At 49.5% G+C, this 26,320-nt stretch overlaps 4 protein-coding genes across 4 annotated transcripts; 1 reads left to right on the top strand and 3 right to left on the bottom strand.

The window, feature by feature from the left end:
• Window positions 1-281: 281 nt before the first annotated feature.
• Window positions 282-9,345, bottom strand: ano6 (anoctamin 6). Its single transcript, XM_068755394.1, has 20 exons — window positions 9,166-9,345; window positions 7,359-7,429; window positions 6,783-6,911; window positions 5,862-5,927; window positions 5,496-5,783; window positions 5,287-5,400; window positions 4,936-5,051; window positions 4,719-4,853; window positions 4,524-4,629; window positions 4,305-4,365; window positions 4,051-4,196; window positions 3,825-3,902; window positions 3,474-3,702; window positions 3,210-3,379; window positions 3,031-3,128; window positions 2,806-2,936; window positions 2,520-2,725; window positions 2,252-2,448; window positions 1,550-1,655; window positions 282-1,437 (listed from the first exon to the last, which is right to left on the bottom strand). The coding sequence occupies exons 1-20, from the start codon at window positions 9,257-9,259 to the stop codon at window positions 1,219-1,221; spliced, it is 2,760 nt and encodes a 919-aa protein (XP_068611495.1). The 5' UTR covers window positions 9,260-9,345; the 3' UTR covers window positions 282-1,218.
• Window positions 9,346-10,188: 843 nt separating this feature from the next.
• Window positions 10,189-15,599, top strand: ints13 (integrator complex subunit 13). Its single transcript, XM_068755554.1, has 18 exons — window positions 10,189-10,192; window positions 10,580-10,824; window positions 10,982-11,056; window positions 11,155-11,357; window positions 11,479-11,559; window positions 11,674-11,764; window positions 11,851-11,979; window positions 12,266-12,289; window positions 13,124-13,208; window positions 13,343-13,435; window positions 13,687-13,776; window positions 13,860-14,038; window positions 14,117-14,281; window positions 14,373-14,527; window positions 14,625-14,855; window positions 14,964-15,094; window positions 15,182-15,308; window positions 15,394-15,599. Exons 1-18 carry the CDS (start codon window positions 10,189-10,191, stop codon window positions 15,428-15,430), a joined length of 2,145 nt encoding a protein of 714 aa, XP_068611655.1. The 3' UTR covers window positions 15,431-15,599.
• Window positions 15,600-17,680: 2,081 nt separating this feature from the next.
• Window positions 17,681-19,690, bottom strand: LOC137911134 (gastrula zinc finger protein XlCGF26.1-like). The gene is made up of 2 exons (XM_068755553.1): window positions 19,633-19,690; window positions 17,681-19,576 (listed from the first exon to the last, which is right to left on the bottom strand). The coding sequence occupies exons 1-2, from the start codon at window positions 19,688-19,690 to the stop codon at window positions 18,243-18,245; spliced, it is 1,392 nt and encodes a 463-aa protein (XP_068611654.1). The 3' UTR covers window positions 17,681-18,242.
• A 3,819-nt stretch (window positions 19,691-23,509) lies between these two features.
• Window positions 23,510-26,184, bottom strand: LOC137911133 (uncharacterized). Its single transcript, XM_068755552.1, has 7 exons — window positions 26,133-26,184; window positions 25,331-25,438; window positions 25,149-25,205; window positions 24,892-25,050; window positions 24,595-24,754; window positions 24,380-24,480; window positions 23,510-23,674 (listed from the first exon to the last, which is right to left on the bottom strand). The coding sequence occupies exons 1-7, from the start codon at window positions 26,142-26,144 to the stop codon at window positions 23,510-23,512; spliced, it is 762 nt and encodes a 253-aa protein (XP_068611653.1). The 5' UTR covers window positions 26,145-26,184.
• Window positions 26,185-26,320: the final 136 nt, after the last annotated feature.

Below are 26,320 nucleotides of genomic sequence, written 5' to 3'. Positions count from 1 at the left end.
AGTTCCCGGTTCTGGCCGCTAGGTGTCGCTGTTGGCCGTCCGTGGGAATTCAGCTGGAGGAATCTGTGCCAGCACTGGATTCGGTCGAACCTGTCTAAGTCCCTGTCAGTGTTATCACCTCAATGACAGCGTTTCCGCCTTTCCTCACAGTCTCCCCGCTGAAAGCTGCTTTTGTGCTCGGCAGAGCTTTGATTAAAGGTTACTGCAGCGAAACCATTTACCGGTGTAAGCACACAGTGTTTAAACATGATGAACAACAACAACAACAAAGCAGACAATGGTAAAGAATTAAAAAATATATATATTTAGACTATGAAAACTCAGACAGGAATTTCATGGCTTTTTATAAGACAAAAACACAAGATACGTTCGCGTAGTCAGATACTGCTGGTGTAAATCACAAGGCGAGCCCGCAGTGTAACCGAGGCATTAATTTAACATCGCAGCAGAGACAACGACAAAAAAAAAGTGACAGACTATTTGCGTAACATGCAGTATAAAGTAAATGTGCAGCTGTCACGGCAAAGGGCCTGGAGCTCTTTAACTGTAAAACAGTGCAGTACATGCGACTACATGCATGCAGAAAGAGATGGAGTAAACGCACGCCATCAGTTTAACCCCTTCACAGGGTCGCAGCTCGTCCTTTTAACTTGAACTCTGCACCCGAGCCGCAAAACCAGACTGTCCAGACCTTCCTCTCCGTCATCCGGAAGGCCCCTATTATTGAAACCAGTCAAGAATGTGGCTTCATCCGCTGACAAATAAACAAACAGATGACAAAAATAAATCCTCCTTGGCAGAGATTTGTAAAAAATACACAGGTTATACTATAGAGTTTGGCATATTGATAAAAGCGCATCCAGGTTTAAACCGATCATGTGGTTCCTAAGCTTCCCCGTGGGCTGCACGGCTTTAAAGTCAGTCCAAATCCACCGACGAAAGGGTAACAAAAAAACTTTTTTTCCATATCTAATACTGATATTCCACTCCTCCAGATTCGGCGTCCCTGGTTTCGCTTCGGAGACTCTGAGGTGAGAGACGAGCGATGTTCTTTTTCCTTTTACACTCTGGCGTAAGCCAAACACATCGAGGGAGTCTTTTCTTCGTCCCAACAGCCTCGCAGGAATCTTAGGAGTCCCGACTCTTAGTGGTTGCGAAAAGTGGTTGATAAAGTAGGTAGAGCACGCAAGGCAGCAAGAAGGAACGCCGTCTCCGCCCTCAGAAATCGAGATCCATCTCCTCCATCGCCATGGCCGCGTTCGCCTCCTCGATGGTCTCCTCGTGGGCCGGCTTCAAACGCTTGGTCACCAGCTTGAGGTTGGTCTCGTGGAGGATGACCTGGGTCAGGTACTTCTCTCGCTTGATCTGCTCCTTGACGGCGTACGGGACGTCCGGGATCACGTAGGACAGGATGAACTTGGTGAGGTAAACGATGTGCTGCGTGGAGGAGGAGGAGGAGAAGAGGCTGCCGTGAATAACTTCTTTTTTCTGCCATTAATGCTTTTAGAGCTCGGGGGGGGGGGGGGGGGGGGTTCCTGTTTACACCCACCTCAACAACAATGATAAAAGCCATCTTGGCAGCGATTACGTGCCAGTAGTAGATATTGTACTCGTACTCCCTGGGGTGGCCGGGGGGGAAGCGGAAATCGCGATACCTTTAAAAAGAAAGGTTTTAACAGTTCAGCAAACGAACAGATACACGCCCTGAATACGAGCAACGACGTCTTTAAAATGACATGGATGTGGATTTTTAACTTATCGTTTTTTTTTATGGTGTTTTCAATGTTAAAATGTCATATTTTTTTCTGGCCTCATTCTGGATCCGATCCAGAAGACATTTTTCATGATGGTTCATATGAATTGAGTGCATATTTGACAAGATATGATTTAAAAACAAAACAGCCTCCAATATAAGTAAACGGGAAAATCCGGATCGCGACAGTATCCGCAATCCATATCTGATCCGGATGAAATTCGGTGGTGAGATAGAGGTTCCCTCCCTACGTCAACATCAGTCAATAATTAACCGAGATATCGAGGAGCAAAATTTGAACCTCCATTGACTGACTGAAAATTTCAAACTTATCCAGAATCCAGGATCTCTTGTGGATCATCATCAAAATGTACTCGACTGTTCCCGTAAGATTCCAAACATGTCCGGAAAATATCATTTTGAGTTATCTTACTAAAAGTCAGGCAGACAAACCAACGGCCGGCGTTGGCAGAAACTCAGAGGGGCGGGCCTCCGTACCTGCAGGTGGTGATGTTTGGAAGCTTCCCCAGGGGCCTGCTGAAGTTGGAGAAGTCGCTGATGTCGAACACAGACAGCGAGGAGTTGATGTATCCCTCCATGGTGTGATCCGATCGCTCTTCGTAAGGGTACACGGAGAACGACCAGTAGTAGACCAGCCGTGGAATCATGTCCGACGTGAACGCAATGATCATGGCCTGTCGGCGAGAGGACACGACTTTAGTTCCGCGCCGACTGAACCGATGACCCGCCGCTGACAGAGGCTCACGTTCGTTGCCACGGCCAGAATAGCGACGCCCTGGAGGATGGGCTGCCAGGCGCCGATATCCTGAGCCTTCTCCGGCACCACTCGCCGGAACTGCGTGGTGATTTTCCACGCGTCCACCCGGATCTCAAACAGGTTGTTGACCAGAGCCAGGATGGGAGCCAGAGGGAAGGAGGCCACGAACAGGGTCACGAAGCCGAACTGGATGACTGCGGAGAGAGAGAGAGAGAGAGATAATGGGCTAAATCTTTAAGATGAACACTTTTTTTATTTGCTTTGTTCCTCTTACCCATCTCAAGGTATTCGTAGAACAGTCCTAACTTGGAGAACGGCTGGAGTTGGTAGTCCTGCTCCCAGCGGGGAATCACCTTCTCGGAATTCGGACGTTTGCAGTAGCGGAAAATCACATTTTTCAGCCACCTGGGGAGGCGTGGAAAAGATCGGCGTACAATAACCCCCCCCGGCTCAGAGGGGGGGGTTAGCAAGGAAAGCAACGTCCTTTCTGGTTTCTTACGGTAGCAAGACCTCTTGGATGTTGTTCCAGATGGCCTTGCCGCCCATGATGATGGAGAGCTGGGTCGTCAGCTCGATCAGACAGCCGCCGGGGTCACACTGAAAGGGCAGCGAAGCGAGAGTCGACAGTAAAGAAGCGCGCAAGTCGGGGGCGCGAGGGCCGCGTGGACGAAGACGCACCTCCTCGTTCCGGTACTTCCCCAGCAGATAAACCGGATCCCCGGGAAAGCCGACCGCCTTCCCTTTGGCGAAGGCGATGTAGAAGCAGGAGGAGTAGTAGTTGACGAACTGAAAGAGGAACATCTTCAGGGTCAAGCTGTTCTCGTAGTCCGTCTTGGTCCGCGGGAGCTCTGGGATTCGCCACGTTAAGAGAGGATAACCGATTAAAGCGTGTGAAGGCCAAACCGGCGGGGGGGGGGGGGGGGGGGCACAGCTCAAACTTACCGAAGTCGGTGATCCAGATGGCGACTCGCTCATACAGCGTATTGAGGATCATGATTACGACAAAGCTGATGAGGGAGGCGGTGACGGAGGTGGCCATCTGAGGAGTCACGTACTCCTTCAGAGGCTCCAGCTCCTTCAGGTCCTGAGCTCTGAGCCTGGCGGAGAAGGCGAAGAACGCAGCCAGGCGATAGACGGTGATGGCCACGATGGACGCCAGGATCAGCAGAACCTGCAGGTGAAAAAATCGGGTCGGAGAGACCGATGGTCGACCCGAGTTACGGATTCAGGCACAAAAAAATGAAGAAAATTGTTGGTGAAATGCAGACACCAGAAAAACCCTTTTTACGTTACCCAAAAGAAGACAGTCCCGATTCCTATTGACACCCGAACGCATCGTCCACAGGCTGTATAAGGCACTTTCTCTTTTACCTAAATAAAAAACAAAAAAACAAGGAAATTATAAACTTCCACTAAACTAGGCAGAATGATTTTATCCTTCTGTAATCTTTTCGGTTTTCTGACTATGGAATAAAGGACTAGCAGGAAGAAAAGAAAATCATCCATGAGCGTATTTTACCCCTGTGATGGGGTTTTTCCTCTCATAGATGCACTTGGCTTCATATTCTGGACGGGGCGGCTGTTCCTGCTCCAAAAACTCCACAGTGTCCCACTGGTATTCCAGCTCCGCCTGGTAGCGCTTCCAAAACTCCAGGAACAAAGTTACTGTATAAGGAAATGGAAGGGGTGGGGCGGAACCATCACCAACACAGGATCTACAGCTTGGGATATGTGTGGACAATACATCAACTGTTAAATCGTGGAAAAACGTACCCCATATCGACATGAAAACTGCAAACACAAGCGTCCCAAAGTTATCGAATATACAGAGTTTCTAGAGGGAGGGAACAAAGAGGTGAAACTTTATTCCTGTTACATGCAAACCCGTTGTTGTCGGATTCGAATATGGAAATGCTGCAACTGTGCTGCTGCAAGAAAGTGGACTAGTCAAATCGTCACTTTGAAAGCTCAGAGGATCAATTGGAAACTCACTTTTGAAGCCTCGCAGGTGCTGTTTAATCTCCAGAATTTGCATTCCCGGTCGCACTGAGGACACATCACAATTTGACCTCCGATTTCCGGGTCGCACACCTCTTTGCTGCCGCGAGAAACAGCAGATGATTAAAAAAAGAACCCCCCCCCCCAAAAAAAAAACCTAGGGTCCTGCCGGGCGGAGAGACGGCCTACCTCCAGGTGCTGGTTTCCTGGGTCCTGTATCCGTAAATGAAACAGCCCAGACCCACCACAGCAGCCAGAGCGAGCATCACCGTGTAAAAGCCCAGCCAGGCAAAGTAAATGCCGATCTTCTCCCCATAATACTTCCTGTAACGGGGCGGAGGACCCATAAGAGGAGCGGATCGGATAAATGTTGCGGTCCAATCAGAGGACGGCCGGGGAGTCTCACCTGATGAGGTCGATGGGCTGCATCTTGTAGAAGCTTTTGGGATGAGCCCATTCCTCGTAGAGCTTAAACCTGTCGTTGGGGCAGCCGTTTTCTTTGGACCTGGCGTTGAACCGGCACTGAGGAAACCCAACGGAGAAATAATACAAATGAAGGATATTTAAAAAAAAAAAAAAAGGTACAGATTTAGTCTCTTAATAAAATAAACTATAAAAGCTCAGAGAGAGCGCAGACCTCCGCCAAGCAGCTCATTCCCCTCCGAAAGACATTTAGGAGATATAATATATATATTTAAGATAAAACAGGTAATAAACAGGTAATAACATTCATGCCGTGCTAAATGGCGGCGCTTACGTCATGCAGGGGGTAAGCAGCTTTGTACACGCCGCCGTCCAGCAGCTTGGTGATGCCGAACTTCTTTACGCTCCCTCGTATCTCGTACGGGGCTCGACTCAGGATGTAATACGCCTGAAAGCAGAAGCGGTTTGAGGTTCTTAGAATTCTGCAGAACTTCCTGCGCTGAGAGGAAGCCTGAAAACAACAACAACAACAACAAAACTCGCCATCCTGCTCCTCATGGATGGCGTGAAGAAGTCGTCTTTGTCCCTGATGTAGAAGTACTCCAGCCGGTCTTTCTCAAAGGGCGCGGTGAAGAACTCCGCCTCCGCCGTGATCACGTCCTCGCTGGGGTAGAAGTGCTTGGTGATGAAGGCGAGGCAGCGCCACGGGGAGACCCGGGCGGACAGGTCGTTGGGCTGGATGGGGACCTGGATGTGCAGGACCTCGGCGTAGGTGCACAGCACGTCCCACGGCATGTGGACCTTCACGAAGGTCACTTTGTCATCGATGACCTGGCAGACGGGGGGGGGGGGGTTTGCTTTAACGCCACGCTTTGAGGGGGGGGGGGGGGGGGGGCGCGGTTAACTTACCGAATGCGTCGCCTCCAGCTCCATCCCCATCTTCATCAGGCTGGCCTCAAAATACTCCCGCCGCCTCTGCGAGGAAGACGCCGGGATGAGTTCGAGGCTGGACAATATTCCAGCCGACATAATGGAATATTAAAAAAAAAAAAAAGTCTTTTCGGAAGTTGGGAAACGGCTAAAAGCACCGTCTGAAGTTGGCCACGCCCTTCTGGACCTCAGAGACGAGGCGGGAAAAGGTGTCGCAACCGCCGTTCGATGGATGTTTGGCTCTGGGGAAAACAAAGTGCAGCAGGGCGTGCCCGGTGGAGACGCAGACGCAGCGCTCACTGGATTAGGCTCACTTAGTTTGGGACGCCCCCCCAGAATGCTGTAACCTCCTGCGTTTCAAAAGCTCCTGCGGGTTTTAAATTACAGTCTCGTGTCTGTGGATCTGCAGGCGTGACGCTGCATATTCCTCCCCGCAAACGTGTTGCAAAAGCCAAAGTCACAGACGCCACGCCTTTCCCGTCCGTTCCGGCCCGACTCAGATGAGGGAGGGAGGGGGGGGGGGGGGAGGTCGCTCCAAGAAGTCTTCCCTGAACGTTGGAAGCGTTGAATGAATGAAAGGAGGAACAAAGCAAACTTCGGGCGTCATCCTGCCTCAGACGAACTCCCTTCACAAACAGCCGAGACTCGATGCGATTGGTCCGTTTCGTGAAACAGAAATGTCGACTCAAATTCTCTCCGCTTTGTCGTTTTTATTTGTTTTTGTACACGTCCACACGACGTTGATCGACCGTACGACTCGCTCCCTCTCGACTGCAACCTAACAAAGAGCAAACGGCATAAAAACAGAGACGCGACCTCCCACAGACGGACCCTTTCTCCGGCAACCCTTTCCACACAGTCAGATTTATCGTGACAAGACACAGAGCGGCCGACGCCTACCTGCCGCCGCTGGAAGGTGTGCCTCTTCTCAAAGTCCTTCTTGTCTTCATCCTCGTAGACCAGGACGAAGTCGATCCGCCTCACGCCGTCGTTGAAGAACAGCGAGTCCGGTTTGTCGTTGAACTCCGCCTGGGGGCAGAAGCGAGGCTCGACAGATAAGGCCGCCGCCTGGAACTCGTACACCTCCTCGTACACCTCCTCGTACACCTCCCCGTGCACCTCCCCGTGCACCTCCTCTTCCATGATGTCGTACATGGCGGCCGGCTGGCTGCGTGTGGACGGACGCGTCTGAGCACCGACCTTCACCGGGCTCTTTAACCGGCGATGTGGGAAGAGTCAACAAACACGGTGGCACCCGCCCACCGCCTCTCGCCCTCTCTCTCTCTCTCTCTCTCTCTCTCTCTCGTCACGCAATCAGACACCACCTCAATGAGGCTTATGAAGGTTGGCCAATCAGCATGTTTGCATTGCGAGAGATAATTAAAACGCAGAAGAGGAACCGGTTTCTGTCCGACGCCTCTCTGGGGGGGGGGGGGGCCGGAACCCAAAGGTCCTGCAGAGTCAGCGTTCACTCACCAGCTGGGCTTTGGCCACGGCGCTTCCTTCTTGGATGCTGTGGTACGTCGGGAGGAACTCCTCCGGGTAGACTGTGAAAACACGACGTCAGACAAATAAAAAGTCTCCCGTAGAAGCATAAAGAACGATGCACCTCCACGTGTTGCTCTCCGGACACGGCTCGGTCCGGAAACCTCTGTCCCCAGAACTCACGACGGTGTTTTCATCATTAAATCAGAAATGCCTGATTTAATTATGAAAAAAATAATAATTTGGTTCCGTTCCCAAACAGATGACGGAACCGAGAGTCCGAAAAGGTCTGTCCCTGCGTAAAGCGAAGTAAAAGGAGAACTAATTGAAGACAGATGTTGGGCTGAAAACACGCAGCAACGGCCCGGTAGAGCAAACCGGTGGAACAGAACCGGTGGAGCAGAACCGGTGGAACAGAACCGGTGGAGCCGAACCGGTGGAACAGAACCGGTGGAGCCGAACCGGTAGAGCAGAACCGGTGGAACAGAACCGGTGGAACAGAACCGGTGGAGCAGAACCGGTGGAGCAGAACCGGTAGAGCAGAACCGGTGGAGTCGAACCGGTGGAGCAGAACCGGTGGAACAGAACCGGTGGAGCAGAACCGGTGGAACAGAACCGGGCGAACCGCTGCTCGTCTTCTCACATTTTCCTTTCAGCGCCTCCTCATCTCGCCCGAGCTTTTCCAGGTCTCGCTCTACTTCCTAGCTGCAGGTCAGAGGTCACATCTTCAGTGTGCAAAATAAAACAAGGCCGTCTGAAGCAGGGATTCCGAGCGAGCTGAATCTGTGCCCGTTTCTGGCCTCTGCTCACTTCCTCTCTGGAGAACGTCCTCCATGACAACAAGGAAAATAAATCCAGCACACAAACTAAAAAACAATCCCCAACACGCAGTTCCCTTCAGCAGACAGGAAGTCGTTTTTAAAGAGAGCAGTGTGTTTTCTTTGATGCTGCGTGGGAGGAACAGAATCGGCACTGAAAAGTACGATCTGGACTTCCTGCGGCCTCGTAGGCCTCAGAGAGGAATCACGACAACTTTGACTTTTTGTTGTATCAATCCCGGCATCACAAGCTGCAACAACGTGAGCGAGTGAATAATTAATGACACAAGAGCAGCGGCACCATTAAATAGAGTGCGCTCCTGCAGGCAAGTCGTGATTCCGCGTGAAAATCACGAGTCATTTCCACTTTTCTTTCCTTTCACTTTATCACTCAGAATGAATTAGATAAGATTCACTTAATCTGCAGTATTAATTTTTATTTTAGAGCCTGGAGCAAATACAAATGTGTGTTTCACACTCCCACTGGGTGTAAACGGTGTGTCTGCCAACACACACACACACAGGGTCAATAAAGACTCCAGACTTACAGAACGATCGTTTTGATCCATGCAACAATGTTGCGTTCAGGCTCAGTGGGAGAATCGTGTACTGTTTATGACGTGAATCTCTTTCTTGGTAAAAACCACAACAAAATGGCTTCAATAGAAAAAAAAAAAAACAAGGGCCGCATTCAAAATGCTGCTTAGACAGAGAGATGAATAAAAAGTACTTCAAGTACTCGGAAAAAAAAAACCTTTTATGTTGCAGGAAATAAAGAAACGCATTTAAATCTCCGTTCGTTCATTCATAAATTAAGACGTAACCGAAAAGCAACATTAAAAGTGGATTTAGAAACGAGCGCAACTTAATCCGGAGTTGGGAAAACAGGCGGTGTCACAAGAACTGGATTAACGGGGAGAAGACGCGCAACAGCGCAACACACGCACGCGCGCAAACCCAAAGCAACACTCCCGTCTCACCGATCTCCTCGTCGATCATTCCCATTTCCATATCGCCATCGATCTCCTCCGTCTCGGTCGTGGAGTCCATCTCGCAGATGTCGTTGCCGTTCATGTCACAAAGTGAACCCGCGGGCGGGCTGTCACGAGAGCGGCTCCGCGGCGCGGTCCCGTCCACGGCGCATTCTCCGTGCGTTATTTCACAACATTCCTCCCTTCAAGTCGGAGTCAAGCAGCGACTTGGAGGGAAAGAACCGGGCGGGGTCCGGAGGCGGAGGCGGAGGAGAAGGAGGCTGTCTGACAGATCAAGTTACGACGCGGTCTCGGGCCGAGTCGTTGTTGTGTTTTCCGGGCCAGATGAGTCCTAATTATCGCAGCCGCATGCCAAGCATTCCTTTGAAATGGAGAAGAAGCCGCAAAATGTTCGTCTATTTTATTTTATGGGTGTTGTATGTATATATATATATATTAAAAAAAAGTTTTTGTTGTTGCATTCGAAATAAATATAATAATAAAAACAAAAACGTCCATGTTCCTTGGAAGTTCAGATGGAATCAACTCTGGGAACGCAGCTTAATGTATTGTATCTATGCATTCAATTAATCCATAATAACGCAGCAGAAACGAATAAACGAACGGACTGAGTCCTTTCTGTCATTCCAGGTCGCCTGATGACGTCATAACCCTAACCCTATAACGAAATAACCGTAAGTCGCCGTTTAACAGGTAAAAAAAGTGTTGTTGTTTTCAGTAAAAAAAGAAAAAAAAAGAAAGAAAAAACGCAATAATATATATCATATTTTAAAGAGCAGTGACTTTAAAACTGCAGATAGGAACCTTGCAGTGCGGAACAGAAACGAGCGGAAGGAAAAAGGTGACGGAACATTGTTGGACACAGTCATTTCCGCCAATAACAAACATGCTAGCTTAGACAGGTTCCTTGTATTGTCTGTGCTACGACTAAAAACAAGGAGGTGAATATTATTTGAAGGTGGATTAACTTTTTACAGGAAGCATCCTGCGGACTGGTACTCAAATGTCACGATGGGTAAGTGTTTATATTCCCGGTAATAAACGTAAATCGGCGAATAAATCATCCGGGCTAGTGTTAGCTAGCAGGCTAAAGCTAGGGTCTGAGTGCTGTTCATTTCGGCAGCAACGTAACGTTTAAAGATGACTGAGAAAAGCTGGAATGTAATGTATTCATTGTTCAAATGCATTTTAATCTTTTAATTCTATTTTCACAGAATACACAGAACAGGGATTATATATTATACATTTACACTCTGCTGCATTATGGATTTCTAAACCAAAGATAGCAATGAACATTATTTAACTACCGCATCAAACACTGGAATATTTAAAACTTTGTACAGATTGCAAATCAAACTTTCTCAGAGTTTCACATCCGTGCGTCTTCCTGTTACCATCGCAGATCCGAACACACTTCTCAAAACGAAGATGTTCGCGGCGTCCCACAAGACGGTCTTCGTGGTCGACCACTGTCCCTACATGGCGGAGTCAAGTCGTCAGCAGGTGGAGTGTGACGTGCTGACCAAGAGCCGAGCGCAGGGGGTGATTCCCTTGGCCCCCGTCTCCAAGTCGCTGTGGACCTGCGCTGTGGAGTGCTCCATGGAGTACTGCCGAATCCTCTACGATATCTACCCGAGGGACAAACTGGTTAGCCTCCTCAGAATAAACCATTTAAGCTTCGGCTGCATCGCCGCCGCTCCTTTCACTTTGAAGTCACAAAGAACATTTGTTTGTGAAGTCTTGATCGTAGCGTTTTCGATGCAACGGTGACCTCTGCCCTCTTGCTTTTTTTTTTTTGGGACAGGTTAATTACATTGTCAGTGATTCAGAGTTCCACATCTTGAACAGCTGGAGGCGGGAAGAGCAGAGCACGCATGAGGTAAGCCGACGTTTGCAGAATCAGAGCCCCACAACAAGCGGAACTGCAATGCCATTATGGTGATGAGCATGCCCCCCCCCCCCCCTTCTCTCTGGCAGCTCATGTCAGCTCTGGCAGCCGTTGGACCACCCAACCCGGGGGAGGACCCCGAGTGCTGCAGCATCGTGCACGGACTGGTCACTGCGGTGGAGTCGTTATGCAAGATCACGGAGTTGCAGCACGAGAGGCGCACGGCTCTGATGGACACGGCCGACAGAGTGGCCAACAGGGGGCGCATTATCTGCCTCACCAATGCTAAAAGGTAAATAGCGCGTGTAACAACGATTCTGGTATCCAGACGTCTGATCTGCTGCTCAACGACGATTCTCCTGATGTTTCGTGTTATTTCAGGCTGTGCCGTTTGATTTTTTGTTTTATTATAGTGACACTCATGTCCGCATGTTGGAGGACTGCGTCCAGGACGCCATCCTGGAACAAAACCGTCTGGCCGCGGCCTCGGACAGGTCAGTGTCAGAAATGAGAAGTCACTCGTGCGTTAAAATCATCCAGCCTCAGCGCAGCTGGACCCGAGCGCTATTTATTGTCGCATCATTTTCCTCATCGTGTTTGTGTCTCAGGCTGATGGCCATCCAGCAGTGTGACCTGGTTTTAGTTCACATCTATCCGCAGGGCGAGGACGCTTTGGTGTCCGACCGACCGAAAAAGGAGGTGAGTGCGACCGAGTCGCGTGAAACCGTGGCGTTTCATGGCGTAGCATCTATTAGCCGTCACAGCTTGTTCCTCCCTCGCCCCAGATCTTCCCTCTGCTCACCAGCGAGGTCCACAGCGTCCGTACGGGGCGACACCTGGCCTCCAAACTCAACATCCTGGTCCAGCAGCACTTTGACTTGGCCTCCACCACCATAACGAACATCCCGATGAAGGTAGACGTCCCATCGGCCTCGGCGCCGCCTTGCACATCCCTCCTCAAAAATAAAAAACACATAAATCATAAAGCTTTGATGCCTAGAATGATTTCATTTCTTCTCGCGGCTTCCTTTCCTTTCTCTTTGTCTGCTCAACCTTTATGCGTGAACCCTCCCTCGCCCGTATTTGCTCACGCAACTTTAAATTCTCATCTCTCTTTTTGTTGTTGTTGATCTCATCTGCATGTTAATATGACCCGTGACTCTGCTGCTGGTTTCATGCTGTATTTTCTGTTTTGCTTAGCCCACATTAAATGTTTGCGAACAGGTTAGTACTCTTGTCACACACACTTCAAAGTGAGGAAGGCGTCAGCGATCTCATGTTTTTGAGCGCTGCTGTTGCTGAAGGCTTCCGGCTGGATGCAACGGTTGGTCGAGACGCTGGTTGAGACTCCAGTAAAGAACAGGCAACTCTGGTTTGATGTGGGGGGGGGACGCCCGGGTGAATGCAGCGTGGGGGGGGGGGGGGTCTGTTAGAAGCATTCGCTCGCCATTTGTTGGCAAAGCAACTCCAAATGAACTCTCGTTTGCCTGTTTTGATAATACTTCTGGCAATTTGGGAATTAAAAATTGCCCGATATGACCGTTGCATTCCGGTATTTGAATCCAAACATCCTTGACCAGCGTTGCCTTTTCAGCGTCACCAAGAACTGTCGGTGTTTGTCAGCCGTTTAAAACCATAGACGCGCTCTAAAAGTTTCCTCCATCAGCCCCCCCGCCAGCCCCCCCTTTAGTGTCTTTGTGTGGTCTGTTGTTTCTGTCTGGAGAAAACACTTAATCTGATTTTAAACCAAAGCCGACATTTTTTTCCAGCTACTGACAAAAAACAACAACAAAAAGTTGGCTTTTAGTCGTTTCCGGGCCCAAAATATATATTTATATATATATTTTTTAAACTTGGGAACAAAGCTTTATTTAAATAGAGACACACACGTCTTCTGTGAGAAGGGAAACACGTTTAGAACCAACCAGAGAACGAACATTCTTCCTTTGCTTCGTGCATCACTGTCCCCTTTGGATCATGAAATCAGCAGTGCTAACGTGCGTTTGTGCGCCGGCTCCGTACTGACCCGCGTTTGTCCTTGTCTCTGGGGACGGACAGGAAGAGCAGCACGCCAACACGTCGGCCAACTACGACGTGGAACTCCTGCATCACCGAGATGCTCACCTGGAGTTCTTCAAAAGCGGTGGGTGCCGCCGGCGCCACCGGAGAGGAAGCGCGGTCGGTCGGCCTCGACTCTCGGGAGCGCCGACGTCGCGCGCTCAGATGTTTTTATTTATTATATTGAAATGAATCTAAAGACGTCTTTGTGTGCTGCAGGCGATTTGCACATGGCCGGAAGCAGCACTCGAGAAAATGGACTCAAAGAGACAATCACGCTGAAATGGTGCACGCCGCGAACCCACAGCATAGGTGGGCGGAGCCAGCTGAAGGTTTCATATTGTCGATTTGAAGGGCTCAGTGCTTGTTAACGCCTCTAATATTCCAACGATGCAGAAATTCAGCTCACAGTGAATTCTGATGGAAACCAAAGACACGAGACGCTCGAAGCCGCACGCGTTTAGCAGGAGACGCATTTTCACGCGTCGCTGCAGCTCTGCTTCCGGTCGTCCTCCGAGATTGATCGAGTATTCCCGATCCGATCCGGCTCTCTCCCGTTTCAGAGCTGCATTACTGCACCGGAGCCTATCGCATCTCCCCCACAGACGTAAACAGCCGGCCCTCCTCCTGTCTGACCAACTTCCTCCTCAACGGTACGACGGATAAATCCCGCCCCCCTTCTTTATCGGTGCGTCGGCTAATCGCCGGCTTCCCGCCCCTCCTCTCCTCTCTCCAGGTCGGTCGGTGCTGCTGGAGCAGCCGAGGAAGTCGGGGTCGAAGGTCATCAGCCACATGCTCAGCAGCCACGGCGGGGAGATCTTCCTCCACGTGCTCAACTGCAACCGCTCCACCCTGGAGGACCCGCCCTCCATCAGCGAGGGCTGCGGCGGCCGAGTGACGGACTACCGCATCACCGTGCGTTCAGCGACACGCCGGGCGCCAAAGCGGCGTCCACGCCGTCGCCTCACCCGTTTGTTTTGCCGTCGACTTCAGGACTTTGGGGAATTCATGAGAGAGAACCGGCTCACGCCGGTGCCGGAGTCTTCCCACGACCCCTCGGGGAAGCTGCCGGCCGAGAGAGCCAAGGCTCAACTGGAGCGCCACACGCGCTACTGGCCGATGATCATCTCCCAGACCACCATCTTCAACATGCAGGCGGTGAGCAGGGCGGAGACGCCCGAAAGCCGCGCCCGACGACTTCTGCGTCGGAGCAGACGCTCATTCTACTTCCCGCGTCTTCCGCCGCTAGGTGGTTCCGTTAGCGAACCTCATAGTGAAGGAGACTTTGTCCGACGAGGACGTCCTGACCTGCCAGAAGACGGTTTACAACCTGGTGGACATGGAGAGGAAGAACGACCCGCTCCCCATTTCCACCGTGGGATCCAGAGGCAAAGGCCCCAAGAGGTATTTATCAGACGCCGCTCCGTTCCAGAAGCATAGACGGCTCCGTTCTGGACGTTCTTGCCTTCAGCGCCGTTTTTGTTTTCCTCGCCGCCGGCAGGGATGAGCAGTACCGCATCATGTGGAACGAGCTGGAGACGCTGGTGAAGACTCACGCCGGAGACACGGACAGACACCAGCGCGTGCTGGACTGCATCGTCGCCTGCCGCAGCAAACCTCCCGAGGAGGAGGAGAGGAAGAAGAGAGGGAGGAAGAGAGAGGAGAGGGAGGACAGGGCGGAGAAAAGCGGCGGCAAAGACACGGACGACAAAAGCTGGCAGGAATCGGAGAGGTCGGCGGCGGCGCTTTGATCGTCTTTGATCTTCAGGTGCAAAAAAAAAAAAACAAGCGTCCTTTTCTCTTACGCTAAACTGTTTGTTTGTTTGTTTTTAAAACGAAGACTAAAGGTTTTGCTGGAGAAAGAAGACCCGGAGACGGAAGTGATCAAGGATTCGCCGGACTCTCCGGAGCCGGCCAACAAGAAGCCGCGTCTGTCCATGGACGGCGTTCAGTTTCCAGAGAAAGCCAAAGGTCATCGCCGCGATAAGCTAGTCAAGAGTACGATGGCTACCTGCCGGTGTGTTTCATCCGTGGCTTTGTCCCGCCCCCCCGCTGCAGGGCCCGTATCGCTCCTCGCCATGTGGACCAATCGCATCAACGTGGCCAACTCCAGGAAGCACCAGGAGTTCGCAGGAAGGGCGAACAGCAAGTTCGAGCTGTACCAGCAGCTGAAAGAGGAGAACGGGTGCGTCGGCGTGCGAAAGTCGTCTCGCACTCATTCTGTCCATCGTTATTACTAAATCCTGAAGTCTGAATGTTCCTCTTTCCAGAATGGATGTTCATGAAAATGGGAAGAGCTCCAGATGATGTCGCCATCCAGCGTTTTGATACACAGCGGTCACCTTGTGCCCCCCAAATTAAGACATGATAATAAAACTAGACCGTGAACTCCAACGAGGAATTTCTGATTCTTTTTTTAACCCATGATTTTGTAGATATTTTGTTCACATATTGTGTAACACAATAAAAGCTGTTAATAGAGACTTCTGCCGTTGGCTTGTGTGTATTGAATGTAGCAGTGAAACCCTTCAAAATAAAATCAGAGTACTCACTACCTGTTTTAACTGACGGTTAAAGATATATTTGACAAGTTCGGAGGCGACGACTCTAACATTCCTGCCAAAGCGTCACCAGTCACAAATGACTTTTATTTTAAAACGTTTTTTATGTTCCTTCACAATAAAAGCATTTATTTCCATAATTTTATGCTGAAGTAAAGCATGGTTGTTAAAGAAAAAAAATAATCAGCTGTTCTCATTCCCAGCCCTTTAAATTTTATAAATTGTTATGCATAATCACACACATCTGACCTCCTTGGTAGAGGAAATAAAGGGCGAACAAATGAAGAAATGCCTGAATAACAGAAAAACATTAAATAATGTGCAACTACAGTGGAACCTAGTTTTCTATAATTCCGTCAGTAATGTTTGAAAACCGAAAATATATTCCCCTTAAGAAATAATGGAAACTAGATTAATCTGTTCCTATACGCACCAGATAAATGTTTAATTGGACCATTGTGCCTGCAATAAAGATTTGATTGATTGATTGATTGACATTTACATGCCTACAGTCATATTAATACTCAACTATGTGTATCTAAACAATATAACACATTAAATTGTAAAAAAAAAAAAAAAAAGCACAATAAAAGTTAATTTAACTGTTTAACACAATTCTGCATCATTTTCATACCGTTCTGGCTGTGGCAGCTACTCGGGAGACTCCGCCTTCGTTCGCGTGTCTTCGGTTCGCCTCGGCTCCACTCGCGTGTTCGAACCCCCAAAAATGTGATCCGACATCCGAGGCATTTAAAACTCCTTTTTTATTGCTGATAAAGGCTCCACTGTGATAGAAACCCTCCCCTTTAATTCACCTGCGCCACTGAACCAGCTGGAACGCCGCTAATTGCGTTGGTCACGTGGTCTGCATTATGACGAATGGTTGTAGTTATGACTCGTGGACAGTAGAGGGCGGAGTTGTTGAACATTGAGCAGGCCCCGAACATGTGGAACATGGATTTAAACCCAAGAGACAAATTCTAAAAGCTTTTACTTCACTCATAAAAAGTGGGAAACATTTTGAATGTGTTGTGTCTTCATTTTGTTGAGAGTATTTAATGTATTTAATGTATTTGCTGCATTTGTCATTGACTCTAACGGTGGGCTTTGATGATTCTTTTTGCAAAGCGTTGACTTCTAAAAAAAGAGAAAGATTCCAGTCCAGTCGGTCCAGACGGCTCCCGCTGACCTGTGATGTGTTTTCCGTGACACACGGTGAGTCGCTGGGACTTTACGTCCTGACTCAGAGCTGAGGACGGCCCGCTGGACTGTCTCGGCACGCGTGAGGTCGGTGACACATCGGGGGGGCGATTTCGGTTTGTTTGATGGCAGACATGACTGTCGTTTTCATCCTGGAGATCAATAGGGAGGTGTCGCTATAATTCTCAGCTGGAGGTAGATAAGAAGCAGATGTTAGCCTGGTACAGTGTCGGTTTGGCTGGGAGGAAGGTTGCTAGTGGGTAGCTACAATGAGAAAAAAACTATGACTGTGATGATTGCAGTCAATTAATCCGACCAGCAAACACATTTTTTATTTTAGGGTTGGACTCTTGGACTTTTACTGAGCACAACTGATGCATTAGAACCAGGCGAGGAGACTGTGGTGCATTCAGGTCCCTGGGAAAGAGCAGCAGCGGTTTGATCCACCTGTGGATCAATGAAAGGCTGACAAACTAAAATGGTGGAACATCACCTATGAAAATGGAACAAATCGAACAGCTTAATAGCGTCGCTTCCTGCATTTCCTCTGAGGAGCATCAATTAAACATGAAGTCGCTTTATGAAATCCCGAGGGGGCAATTAAAGTCCGGGGGGGAGGGGGGGGCAACAAAGATCAAAGAACCGTTAAGTGCAGTAATAAAGCACAAAGGTCATCGCTGCACCGGGCAAAGTGGACGGGGATCGATGAGGTCATCCTCGGAGGTCAACGCTTCCGTCCATCAGCGAGACGGACGGCTCGTCCCCGAAAGAAAGACGGCGACACAATCGTCCTTCGTAACGAATACACACTTTATTGTAAAACATCCAAAAACAGGCATTACTGAGAACAGCTCCATCACCAAATGGCTTTTCTTCACGGCTGCTCACGACAGGATGCGTCACGGGGAACGTAAAACACGATCATTGCGTACTATTCCGTAAAGTTCCATACGGTCTCGCTAAAATATCTTCACGCCTTTTCTCTTCCTCCTAAAGCGACGACACGTCGACCGCTGCTAAAAGAGAAACTAGAGCAACGCTAAAACAAAAGCAAAGTCGAGTTCGGGATTACATTAATAAAATACTGCAGTATTTTAATCACGCTTCCACGAGGACACAGTGACGCTACGTTCTACGACTCAGAGAACGCCATTTACGGTCGCATGCATTGGAAAACCCCTTATTATATATCGATTACATGATAAATCTAGTCCTAACAGGGCCACAAAAAAAAACACGCGGCGACATGATTCCCACTCGAGTGAAGATAAGTAGAAAAAAAAAGCATGATAAACGTTGTGATGACTTCGTAGCTTGTTTTCGGCGAACGGAGTCTTCATCTCTACGAAACGAGTCCCTTAATAATCGTCGCTGCCCTCCTCTTCGTCCTCGTACTTCCTCTTGAGGGCGTGCTTCTTGTGCTTGCCCCTGTGCCTCCGTTTGCCGGTGAAGTCGGGGTCGGCGTCCCTCGCGTGCAGCTGCTCGTGCTTCTTCAGGAGGCCCGGGACGGAGAAGCCCTTCCCGCACGTGTCGCACGTCCACGGCTTCTTGCACGCGTGCGTCCGCTTGTGGACGTTCAGGTGGGACGCCAGCTTGTAGGTCTTCCCGCACACGTCGCAGCTGTACGGCCGCTCGTTGGTGTGCAGCCTGATGTGGACCTTCAGGTTCCCCACCTGGGTGAAGCTCTTCTCGCAGATGGAGCACCTGTAGGGCCTCTCCCGGGTGTGGATCCTCAGGTGGACCCGCAGGCAGTACTTGCTGGAGAACTTCTTTTGGCACACGGGGCAGGGGATCTTGGCTTTGGGCACGTGGTCCTGCTGGTGCCTCTTCAGGTCGGACAAATAGACGAAGGTCTTGCCGCACTGCGAGCAGAGGTACTGCCGGTCCCCGATGTGGTAGCCCATGTGTCGCTTCAGCAGGCTGGGCACGAGGAACCGCTTGCCGCAGCGCTCGCACATGTGGGGGCGGTCCCTGGTGTGCCAGCGCTCGTGGTTGGACAGCTTGAAGGCCGTCGGGAAGCTCTTGCTGCAGTGCTTGCACGGGAACGTCATCTGGCTGGTGTGGCACTCCATGTGCCGCTTGAAGTAGGTGGACTGCGTGAAGCCTTTGTTGCAGACGCCGCAGTAGAACGGCTTCTGGCCGCTGTGGGCCAGGATGTGCTTGGTCAGGGTCTGCAGCTTGGTGAAGCACTTGCCGCACTGGCCGCAGGCGTACGGCCGGACCGTGCTGTGGGTCTTCAGGTGGTTGTTGAGGAACGCCTGCGTCCGGAAGCTCTTGTTGCACGCCGTGCAGACGAACGGCTTCTCGCCGGTGTGGATGCGCTCGTGGTCGGTCAGCTTGGACTGGTAAGGGAAGCTCTTGTCGCACACGCCGCAGGTGAACCTGTCGGGCGGGGGTCGGATCTGCTTCTTCTTCCTGATGCTGGGCTTCAGGTCGTCTCCCGAGCCGGGCCTGGCCGGGGGGAGCGGCGGCAGCGCCGGCAGCGAGATCGAGTTCGTGGCGATCTGCGACACCCACTGATGCAAGGTCACTCGCTGCGTGTGGGGCTTCTGCCCGTCTTTCGGCGAGTTCTTCGTGACGGAAGCCGTTTTGATGGGAATCTGGACGACCTTGAGCGGGACTGATTTCAAGGGCGGCTCCTGCGGCGCTTCTGGCCTCTCCGTCGCCACGGCCGCCGCTCCTTCTCCTTCTCCTTCTCCGTTTGGCGGCGTCGCATCAGACTGTTCGCTTTCACAATTCTTCTCTTGCGCCACATCTTTGTCCACTCGAGTCGCCGTTGGAACGCTTTCCTTTGCGGCGCCGCCATCGGCCGTTTCGTGGCCGCCTCGGCCGCTCCTCTCCGGTCCAGCGGCGGCGCCTGCTTGGCTGTCAGGGTCGTCTGACAACACCCCCAAGTCTTCCGTGTCACTGAGGGAGGCTGGGGTTGTTTCATTGAGGGTGGCCTCTAATTGCTTTGGTGGTGGGGGCGGTGGGGGGGATTTCGGGGGCGGGGGCGGCGGCTCTACTGGTTTGGAACGAAAGGCGAGCGACGAGAGCACGCAATCGCCCACGGAGGACGAAATGGTGGCTAAACAAAACGGAAAACACGTTGAATAGATCGCTTGTTGCTTTAATTTAAGAGGTCGTCGTTCGACCCCGCCTCCGTACCTTTGACCCCAAGGAGTCCCTTGGCCTGCTGGTGCCGGAGGAGGGACTTCAGGTCCCCCGGGTCGGGGATCAAGCGCCCGCATTCCTCCAGGACGGGCTCTGTCGAGATCATGGTTCCAAGCTGAGGTGGAAAGGAACGAATATAAGTTCGTCGCTGCAGCACGAGTCCCGGCTCCGCTGCCAAAGGGCAAGGGCAACAAGGTAGACGTTAAGCGTGCAGCGACCTGGGAGAGGTTAGGAACAGGAAGCAGCTGCTCCAGCTTGCACACCAGACCTGCAACCAGAGCCTGCAGGGCCGTATCGAACTTCGCGCCGTACTGAACGGGGAACACTTCCTGCGGGGAGCGACACGGACGAGTGCAGCGAGTGTGAATGAGGAAAAAAAAAGAAGGAGAAGCCCTTTGTGATGATAACGGAACTCGTACCTGGAAGAAGCGTTTCCTCTCAGCCGGGTTCTTAAGCAGATTCTGGACCAGCACCATAAAGTTCGTTTGTGATTTCTCCACCTCGGAGTCCTTCTGTAAAATCGGGAGAAAAGAAATTCTCGGAGAAACGGAACACAAGCGACGTTCAAAAGGATTTATGCCTTTTATGTTGCGTCAGGAAAACGTTCCCGTTCTTACCACCGCAGACGCCGAGAGCTTCAACCGATTGACGAGGATTTGTATCGTCTTGGAGTCCGGTGGGCCGTCTTTGTGAAGCAAATCCAAAATGATCTGAAGACAGAGAAAAGAGTCAGAAGACAAGCCACAACCCGAAAGTCAAGGCTCCGCCCCCGCAGGTGAGGAACTCTCACCCTCGCCCTCAACCCCAGGACCAGCTGGGCAGTCTGCTTGAAGCTCATGAGCTCCGGGGCAGTCTGCGTCACCATGGCGACGAACTCCTCCACCTTGCCGTACATCTTCACGTTTCTCTGCCGTATCACCTGCCATATGTACGAATAGGTCAGCTGCAGAGGAGAGGCCATCAAGCGAAGGGAGGCCAGCGGGAGAGCACCTGCACCCCCCCCCCCCAAAAAAAATAAAAAAAATAAAAGAGAGAAATAAAAATACAAGATTTGTGTTAGAAAACCCGGAAGCATGTTTGTCTTCTCACGCCGATGATCGATACGTGCGTTTAGCGAGCTTCTCCAGGTGTGTGTCTGTGAACCACGCCGCTGCTGCGGGGCGGCGCTACACCGGGAACGAGCGTGCGTGCGTGTGGGGTGGCGTGCACGACAGGTTCGCGTGTGAAACCGTTAAGAGAATGAGCGCCGGCCCGCAAACGAAAAGGAGACCTACACGTCAACCTTTGCGCGGGCAGTGCGCGGCTAATGACGGCCGTCGTCGAGACTCGACGCGCACCCGGAGGGAAGGGGTCATCTAGCTAGCGGCTAAGCTAGTTCACTAGCTAGCCACAAACGCATCAACATAATAAAAACAAACTCTCCTAGCAGCGTGCTGGCCGCGGGTTCGACGCGCAGAGCCGCCTTCGCTGTGATAGCCGCGCTCGCATCGCCTCTCCGGCGTTTGACAAGTCATTCTCGGCGGCGGCTACCGTTAGCATGCTAGCGTTAGCTTACCCGCAGCATCGCTTCGTTTCTCCATCCGGTGCTCGGGACGCACCGCCAGATCAATCGGCTGCACGGACAGGCTAACAATGCGGCGCCATACGCCGTAATATAATGTTTAAAATTGTTTAAACTGTCTTTATACCGCGCGTCAAGCCAGGGAGAATAATGGCGGCCGCTAGGCAGCGGCTTTCCAAAACAAAAGTCCTTGTGCTTCCGGCGGATATCGCTATTACAAATAAAAGCACCGTTATTTAAAATGGCAGGGGAGGAGCGAAAGCCACGAGGAGCAACCATGCGGATCGAACTTGTTAATGGCGATGGATGTGATTGTATAATTTATACAGTCGAAATTTTAAGTACAGTTTATTTGTGTCCTTTCTGGGCGCTTTTATGTGTAAGTTTGAAAAGTAATTCAAGCTTTCAAACCGATCAAATCACCAACGAAGACAAACTATCGATAGAATAACGTCTATTAAAAGGAGCTCATGAGCCGATAGTGTCACCGCTTCATTCAGATCTGTCCCATGCTAAAGTTGAGTTTTAAATCAACGGTCCTCCGTAATGCATTTGGCGTTGCGTTTATCAATAATTTTGTAGTTATCAAAATATTCTTAGTAATGTAGGATCTTGAACCAATTTTCAACTGAACTACAACTGAACTTTCAGGGTTACGACACCCGTTTGAGTGCGATTCGGCACAAGATCGGACAGGTACAGTCCATTCCTCATTCACACAAACTTGAATTCCGCCACTTTTCATCCGCATCATTGAAATAGTATGCAAAGTTTTTTGTTTTTTTTACCTTTTGTGAGTAGTTTATTTAATAAGAAAATAACTTAAAATTTCTCATGCAATACAAATACAGATCATCATATCAAAATTATACAAACCGGTCACCGGGAAAGACAACACCACACGTGTAAGTAGTAGAACTCCATTAGAATGGAGAAAACTGTTATTGAATTACTAACCATCCCGTGCCGAGGAGGCTTCGTACCCTGTGGTCTGGGAAAAGATTCTTAGCCTGCTGATTCATGGGGGATCTGCCGACATCAGTCGCGTTTGTAACTGGCATTTCCTCCAGCCTACGGCCAGATCTTTTGTGACAAGAACAAGCGCTCCTTATGTTCCTCACTGAGCTCATCCGTCCACCCGTCCATCCATCCCCATCTCCCTCGTCCTCTTTGCGCCGTCTCTCTGACACATTACAGTACAAGAGCGCTCACACTCGAGGGAGTCATGTTCTCATGATTGACTTGGTGAATAAGGCAGTAAATGCTCCGACACACTCATCGGGGGCCGAGCAGCGGCTATAGATCACTGTTCAGCAGCTTTGAAATACAATGAATGGATTCAAAGTGCCTCCGGCGATAGCTATCTGCCATCTGGTCAGATCTTTGATACACAAAGTAGCACGCTTGTTTGCAACTAGCGGGCTGGTAAGCCGATGTGGAAGATCTGAACAGCGTCAACAACACACCGCAGTCGCCAGGAGATTCTTTAATCGCCTTTTTTTTTTTATCTTCTGATGCTTTTAGTTATTTGGACGAGTGCATAAACCTCTTTGCATCGTACCCCTGTTGGGCGGGTCGACATTCAGGGGTCCCAAAAAAATGAACGTTGTCTTCTGCGGCGAGACGGCCAAGAGTAGAAAGTAAAAAAGGGACTTCACCAGCTATTTTGAGAGATAACTGGACAACTACCCCCCCCCCCCCCCCCCCTCTGGTCCCAAGCAACATCTTTGGATACTTAACTCGTACAAGTCTCTGGATGATTTTTGTGATACACCTGCTTTCGGAGCAGCAGAGTTTTATCTCGACGTTCGGGTTAATGTGCAGGAGAGTGTCGGATCACAGCCATTTATCCAGCACGCTCCCCAACCTGGACAGTGATCCGTTTGTGCTTCTGTTCCTATCGGTCACGCATCATCCGCTTTCGTGTTCGGGGATCGCCTCCCCCGCTGACTGATCGCCATCATCTCGGGTGAGCGTTTGAAGCGGGATGGCCAGAGACACACTTGGGACCAAGCCAGATGGTTCCACGTCGTCATTTACAGCCCTGCAGATGGATGTAGACCTCCTGAACTTCATCTACAAAAAAAGAACGAGAGAAAATAGTAATCACAGCCTGAAAAGCATTTCTTTCCTGGGATGAACAAATGATTTATGATGAATCCCTCAGGGAGGCACCATGAGAGTTACTGAAGTACTGAATATTTGATGGGTAGTTAACTTCACAAGTACTTCCTTCCCTCCTGGAAGCTCTAATAAAAATGAAGGCACATTATCAGGTCATATTAGAGTAATTAAACTAACCCACTGTAAATATAAAACAATATATATACACACACAGTATGATAAATATGCGCATGTATGTTCAGTAAAAGCTGTTATAACGTGGAAAGACCAATTTGTTAAAAATTACTCTATAATCAAGTAACTTTACAAAGTAAATCATCTGACACTTTTTAGTGTGTGTTTCTTGGGATAGTATTTAAATAGCATTAGCGAGAGCACAAGTGAGGCTAATGGGCTAATGTGTCATTAATATTGCAGCTATTTGGTATTACTCATAAAATGCAGGATTTTGTTCTCAACTTGTGACATCAGAGGCTACCCCATAATCCCATTAGCCCTGAAAGCTAACCATGCTACATTGCTAGAAGTCAAAATGCAAAGAGCTTCATCAGAGTTGAATGTCATACATGTATTTACACTTTCATGCTACAGCTAATTAGCATGGTGTGCTTCTGTATTTCCTGTTTCACATAGATTGCCTCGAAATGAGCCACTTACCAGCCAAACCACGACGACAATACAGCCAGTGAGGGGGATGAGAGCGAGAAGCAAAGGAGTCCTATTAGACCAGCTGCGTTCACGACCTTCCTCGTGACCTTCTGGGAGAAGGAAATATTACTAGAAATTGCTCTCACTAAAATTGCAGCACCAGAAATATCATGGCGCGTAGACGAATCCCTCAGGATTCCTAATGATCAAAATGATTGCTGTACCTGGTGTTTGCGGCGAGTTCAGGCACGGCTCCGGCTCGCAAGAGAAGCCGGATTCTCCCGGAGTGGCAGCATGTAAGATATCTCTGACGTAGTCAAAGTACAGACCAGACGCTAATCTGCTCTCCCGATAATGACATTGGAAGACTTGCATCATTGTTTCCTGCATGCCGGATCAGACAACAAAAGGCAATCTTAAAAAATAACCAAATTATGCCATGAAATGTGTCCAAAATGAATCGCAAAATGTACATATATTACATCGCTTCAAGGAAAAAAACGGACTTTCTGATGGCTTACCAGTTCCTCGTGGCTAAAGGTGAAGCGTAAACTCTTCACCATGGCGATGAAGACGATTATATGTTCTTTGTTGGAGGAGACGGCGCCAAATTTGTTGGCCAGCTTCCCAAGGCTTTGCTCCAAAGGAAAGATATTTAACACCACCCAGCACCTTCCAGCCTGGAAGATTTAACAGCCCTCGTTTATACTTAATCGAGTTTAATCCATATGTATTTCACAATATTCCCGCTCCCTATTATCTTTTTTTCCATACGTACCTCTTCCTTGGGAATGTAACTAACAGGGATCTCATAATCGGAGGGGATGTTCTGCGTCTGCAACGGAAGTAAATCATTCTCAGCATACGATGTGCACGCGACACGAGATCATGTGACAAAAGTACACACAGGAGGATACGAATACGATATGCATTGATCCTGTAGCTGCTCGATAGCCTCACCAATAACGACAGCTTGCTCACATCGTCAGTTATGGGAGTCGTAAATTTTCCACAGCAGAGATTAAAGCTCGCCAGCAGACTCAAGAGGACACAAGTTGCTTTCAAGATCTGAGGGGAAATAGAAGAAGCACCAGCATGTAGTATATTTACATAACAGGTACAAGATGTAGTACTGAACGTTTAACCGTTATTTAGCTCACCCTAACACTACACTTACCCATAATGACTTGCTCATGTGTCCAATTATATGGGGTCTGTCCATCCATCTATACAACATCTCCGTGTATATTTTTCTATCAATATATAAATTCAGAAAATATACTGCCTAATGAAAAATTCAATCTTTAAAGCTTTTAAAGTGAATCTTATTTGGGCAATTATATACGACTGATGGACAGATTCCAAGGTTGCCCATCTAACAGGAATAAATGTGTATTATATTCTTGCAAAAATAAAATACATAAGTATTTCAGCCCCCGCCCCCTTTTCAAAAAGAGATAATAATGGTATTAAAATATTTTCTTCATTGAGTGTTTTTTCATTGTTAAATTTAACTCCAGTTTAAAATACGACAGGAATTTTACACAATTTGTATATTTATTATTTTGAAAACATTAAATAACATTTTCCTTAATTCAAATAGGCCAGCCCTGATTTGCAGAGGAAATACAGTAAACTCCTGCGTCATTAACACAAGTAAAAGTTAAACATCAGTAAAAATGAATCCATGCGCTCTACAACATAAAATAAAATAAAATAAAATAAAATAAAACAAAACAGGCAAACATTAAATTAAACTCACTTTCTTCCTCATATGGAGCAAGAATCCGCAGCTCCTCAAATCCAGCGCATGAAATGACGGGTCCTCTGCTGGAAGGCGCAGCTCATTGTGCGTCTGCGGGCGGTGTCCACGCGTGGGCCGGCGGCTCTGCTTCCACTGCGGACGCGCTGCTGGAGGTCCTTTGACGCGGCGGCGGCGGAGAGGCCGCC

This window comes from Brachionichthys hirsutus, chromosome 22, assembly GCF_040956055.1.
Source record: "Brachionichthys hirsutus isolate HB-005 chromosome 22, CSIRO-AGI_Bhir_v1, whole genome shotgun sequence".
Classification (NCBI taxonomy): domain Eukaryota; kingdom Metazoa; phylum Chordata; class Actinopteri; order Lophiiformes; family Brachionichthyidae; genus Brachionichthys; species Brachionichthys hirsutus.
Note: the sequence above shows the minus strand (reverse complement) of the source record. Positions and strands in the feature narration are given on the sequence as shown.

Excerpts from the sequence above, each read along its gene's own strand:
- ano6 (XM_068755394.1), bottom strand. The coding sequence starts at position 9,259 with ATGAACGGCAACGACATCTGCGAGATGGACTCCACGACCGAGACGGAG. Across the intron at positions 5,784-5,861 it reads AGCTGGAGGCGACGCATTCG|GTCATCGATGACAAAGTGAC; the intron begins GTAAGTTAACCG and ends CCCGTCTGCCAG. Across the intron at positions 4,630-4,718 it reads CAGGAAACCAGCACCTGGAG|CAAAGAGGTGTGCGACCCGG; the intron begins GTAGGCCGTCTC and ends TTCTCGCGGCAG.
- ints13 (XM_068755554.1), top strand. Across the intron at positions 11,560-11,673 it reads CTGGCCGCGGCCTCGGACAG|GCTGATGGCCATCCAGCAGT; the intron begins GTCAGTGTCAGA and ends TTTGTGTCTCAG. Across the intron at positions 13,777-13,859 it reads GACCAACTTCCTCCTCAACG|GTCGGTCGGTGCTGCTGGAG; the intron begins GTACGACGGATA and ends TCCTCTCTCCAG.
- LOC137911134 (XM_068755553.1), bottom strand. The coding sequence starts at position 19,690 with ATGGCGGCGCCGCAAAGGAAAGCGTTCCAACGGCGACTCGAGTGGACA. Across the intron at positions 19,577-19,632 it reads CGAGTGGACAAAGATGTGGC|GAGAAGGAGAAGGAGCGGCG; the intron begins GCAAGAGAAGAA and ends CAAACGGAGAAG.
- LOC137911133 (XM_068755552.1), bottom strand. Across the intron at positions 24,755-24,891 it reads CCTTTAGCCACGAGGAACTG|GAAACAATGATGCAAGTCTT; the intron begins GTAAGCCATCAG and ends TCCGGCATGCAG. Across the intron at positions 23,675-24,379 it reads TTGTCGTCGTGGTTTGGCTG|ATGAAGTTCAGGAGGTCTAC; the intron begins GTAAGTGGCTCA and ends CTTTTTTTGTAG.